The 4,205-nt window shown below is 38.9% G+C and overlaps 1 protein-coding gene across 1 annotated transcript; it reads right to left on the bottom strand.

Moving 5' to 3' along the window:
* Positions 1–474: 474 nt before the first annotated feature.
* Positions 475–4,162, bottom strand: LOC121963719 (large subunit GTPase 1 homolog; the record flags this gene model as incomplete). The annotated part of the gene is made up of 7 exons (XM_042513976.1): positions 475–1,125; positions 1,430–1,603; positions 2,099–2,178; positions 2,316–2,439; positions 2,947–3,090; positions 3,611–3,712; positions 3,794–4,162. Coding segments are annotated over 7 exons (1,173 nt in total), but the record flags the coding sequence as incomplete, so codon positions are not given.
* Positions 4,163–4,205: the final 43 nt, after the last annotated feature.

Genomic DNA, 4,205 nt, shown 5'->3' with positions numbered 1-4,205 from the left:
GGTGTTTCAAATTCTCTAAATTTATACTGATTTAACCCCCTAAAATACTTTAATGTTGTGTTCCTACTATATTTGTCATACAATGAATATGTTAGCCTATGTTACGTTATATATACACAAACTGTATGTGTACATGTTTATCTTGTTTCATATAGAAGCTACTGTTCCCTACATGAGTTTGTCAAGTTAAACATTTTCACTCAAAAAATTCTGAATTACTGTATAAAGTCAGTCAGTTTTTTTAATCTCCATGACACCTGACATGACTTAGTTATTCTAATTTTGAAACCAAAAAGTTGAACCACTACATGAATACAAAGGCCCACTTAGATTAGTAACTTTTTAAATATGTGATTTGAATTTTCCAAACATTTATAAATACAAATAACGTTTTTGTTTCCACAGCTGCACTGTGCAGCATTAACTAATGATAACCTCACAGAAATCAAGTGAAGAAGTGATCAACTAACATGAAAATATTCAACTGTTTTTATATTCCATCTTAGTTACATTAATCACGTGTATGTACGGTTAAAGTCATTATCAAACATACAGTAATTAATTGTTTATTCAGATGATGTGTCTTTAAAATTCCTTAAAATACAAACTGTCCTGTTCAATGTCATATAAAATTCAAACCCTGTGGATGTTAGGTCCATTTCCAAACATGTTTGGATCTGGTGTACAACTGGTGATCCAGTTGATGGAATGCTTTGCACCAATATGATTTTCTAACCAGAGCTGTAGATGACAGATTATGCACCTCATTTATTAATATCGAGATAGCCTGACCTTTCCATTCACACAGGATTTAGGGGCTTTCATCCATCTACAGACACTACTCAGCATTAATTCCTTTGGAATCATGGATGAGCTGTAGTCCAGGGTTCTTCTACTCCTGCTGAAATGACCTGAAATTAAACGTGCGTTGATTTCAGATCATCATCAGGCATCCAGATGCTTGGTAAGACGGCGTACTTTCTCTTTCTTGTTCCTGTTGCCATGTTTTTTCCAGGGTTTCCCCACCACTGTCTCTGATCCAGCTTTTCCTGGGCCAACAGGTCCGCTGCCTGGCTTGTAGCCCATGAAAGACTGAACCCCCTTGGTGAGCGCCCGCACATTCTCCTGAAGACAGAGATCACACATTTAAAATCACAGTAAAGAGCCATCTGCTGCAGACGCATACCTATAATACGATTTGGGCATTTATCTGGCAAGCAAGCGAAGCAAATTTTATTTATATAGCACCTTTCACAGACACCAGTCAAAAAGTGCTTCACAAACACACACGCAAAAGCAAATAAGTCAAAATAAATCCAAGATAAAGTGAAAGTGGGTAAAGCACAGGATTAAAAGACTGTATGCTCTAATGCCTGTCTGAATAAGGTTTTTAACTGTTTTTTGAATCTAAATAGTACGTGTATTGTACCTGATGGAAGAAGTTCTTGTCGACCACATTTTCAATTCTCTTGATTTTCTGTTGTTTGTGTGTTGTTGTGGAGAGGTCGCAGCAGTCTGCGTCTCTTTTCAGGAACTTGCTGTGCTGCGGCTGGAAGTCGTCAGCGTGAATGTGTGGAGGAGGATGGCAGTACAGAAGCTTTCCCTGTAAGGAGTCAACATTTTTAGGAGTGTTAGAAAGAGGATGCTCTATTCAGGATGCACATATATTAACTTATCTTTAGTAAATGATACATAATAATTGCATAGAACAGCTACTTCATTATGTAGCTAAAGGGCCAAAGGTCACCGATATCCTTTTAACCCTCTGAAATCTGAGAAAAGCATGGGAGGAAGGCTTTTACCAACTTAAGAAGAAATGACCCCAAAATTATTGTGGCTGACACTGCAGGTAAACTTAACAGACCAGTGGCAATCAATAGATTAAAATAACTTAATTTGATTCATCATTACATTAAAAGTTAAAAGTACTTAAAAAGTTGTTGCCTGTAGACTTTAAACAGGCAGTTTACACATTTTGGTACTCAATGGATGGTTCTTGGTGCCCTATCAATCCTTGCCTAAGACGCAAGTAGGCAAAACAAACAACAAAATGGACTAGCAACTAGTTTTTGAATTCTGACTCAGGTCTGGCACTTACACAGACATAATCTTTCAGGATGTACCGGGCTGATCTGGACTCGTCAGGCTGGCCATGTGATGTCATAAAGCCCCTCATGTCTGAAACAAAGGGAAACACAGTAAGGCAGCTGGATCACAATCACAGCTTCATACAGACCTGCATAGTGACAGGAATGTTATTAAGCCTAATTTTCATTTATTCTCTATAGAAACACAAAAAATGTCAGAAGTCTCACATCCATAAGCCATAAGCAGCTCCTCAGAAGTGGGGGGCCTGTCGGGGTCTTCATCTTCTCGTGGTCGGATGATGTTGACACCATACGTGCCCTCTAACACATGCCGAGGGATCAGCTGACATACGTGACCAATCTGTTAAGGACCTAACTACGATCAGCAGCCAAGAAATTCTCCAAGTTGAGGATCAGCTTCTGCAAGCTCCGCGAGAATCTCAGCCTGAGAATGCAGGTTTGTACTATATGTTTTGTATTTATATATGCATGTACTTTTTATGTACATGTATATATTGTAATTTTATTTATGATTTTTCTTGGTTCTGCTACCCTGATCCGCCTGATGTAATGTGAGAGGCATTAATATCAACAGATATTAGAGATTTATAGAGATAAATGTTACTAATTATTTTGAATTTTTAAATGCTTTGTCAGAAAAAAAGGATTCATATAATTGTACTTTATAAGTCCCAAACATTTTTTTGAGTTTTTAAAGATTGATTTAAAACATTTTAATACTAATTAAGGTATAAATTTAAATGGATTAAATCAATGGCTTGCAAAACTTCTTAAGGAACTGCAGGAACCCTGCTAATAAATAAAAGCTGCTTCAGGAATATACACATACAAAGGATATAAGGGAGACTGCAGGTACGTGATCTCTCATCTGGTCAATGGGCAGGATCCCGGAGCAGATCATCTCAGCTTTGGTGGATACAAAGGAAGGCATGACCAGACCAGGGCAGTCACAGAGGCACAGGCCTGGCTCCACATACAGAGTCTGTGATGCGCGTCAGGAAAAGGCAACAAAAACAATCACACTTTAGGTTGTCTTTCTGATCGAGAAAATTGCTCTAATTCATTGATATTCAACTTACAGTCAAATCAGCCCCCTTTGCTATTTTCTAATTTACAATGACAATAAAGCAATTGAAACTGAAAGGTTTTTTTTAATATATATTTTTAAAATGATAATATTCATAAGGTACTAGAGTGAATACACAGCATCAAACTAGAGCTTGTCTGTCATAACAAGTGCCAATGGAGGATCCCCTACACCCCCCATCAGAGGTCCTATCTAAGCCCCTACTGTCCTAAAATCCTAGAAATGCCCTAAAATTCAAAACATTCCCTAAAACCCTAGAAATATCCTAAAATCTGAGAAACATCCTAAAACCAGAGAAACATCCTAAAATCCAAGAAACGTCCTGCAATCCCAGAAATGTCCTACAATTCTAGAAACATGTACGGAGCTGTTTCGACTGGCTTCATAGTGAGAGGTTTAAAGAGTAGTCGTGTACCTGAAAGTGCTTCGTGTGTCCAGGAGTGGCTGAAACAGACACCTTCTTGTTTCTGAAGATAGTGTTGATGGTGGAACTCTTTCCCACATTAGGATACCCGACCTGTTGAATTTATGCACGATAAAAATTGTAAAAGCTTTACAACAATAGATAAGGCACATGTAAAGTTTACTTTTCACTCACTAGTCCAACTGTCAGTTGTCCGTCTTTACACCTGGGCCCGCTGTGGACAGACTTAAACATGTCCAGCAGCTCATCTTTATGCAGCAGACGGCTGGAGTTGTGGAAGGAGGATTTACTGGATGAACCTAGAGCATCTTCCTCTGCTTCATCTTCTGAGCAGGTGAACCAGTCCTCCTCTTCTACACTTATCTTTTCCCGTTGCTCTTCCTCTGTATCACTCTCTTCTCCCTCTTCATCCTCTTCCTCCTCTTCCATCATCTTCTTTTCCATCTCTCCAGCTGCCCCTTCTTGGGTCAAGTCTTCATTGTTTGGCTGTTCTTCCTCTTCGGGGTCACTCTCATCACACTCTGGATCCTCCACCTGCATCCCCTGTGAGAAGAGACAAGCAACATTATTCACAAGCATTTCTCCA

Source organism: Plectropomus leopardus, unplaced genomic scaffold (assembly GCF_008729295.1).
Source record: "Plectropomus leopardus isolate mb unplaced genomic scaffold, YSFRI_Pleo_2.0 unplaced_scaffold12235, whole genome shotgun sequence".
Taxonomy (NCBI): domain Eukaryota; kingdom Metazoa; phylum Chordata; class Actinopteri; order Perciformes; family Serranidae; genus Plectropomus; species Plectropomus leopardus.
This window is presented reverse-complemented; position numbering and strand designations above follow the sequence as displayed.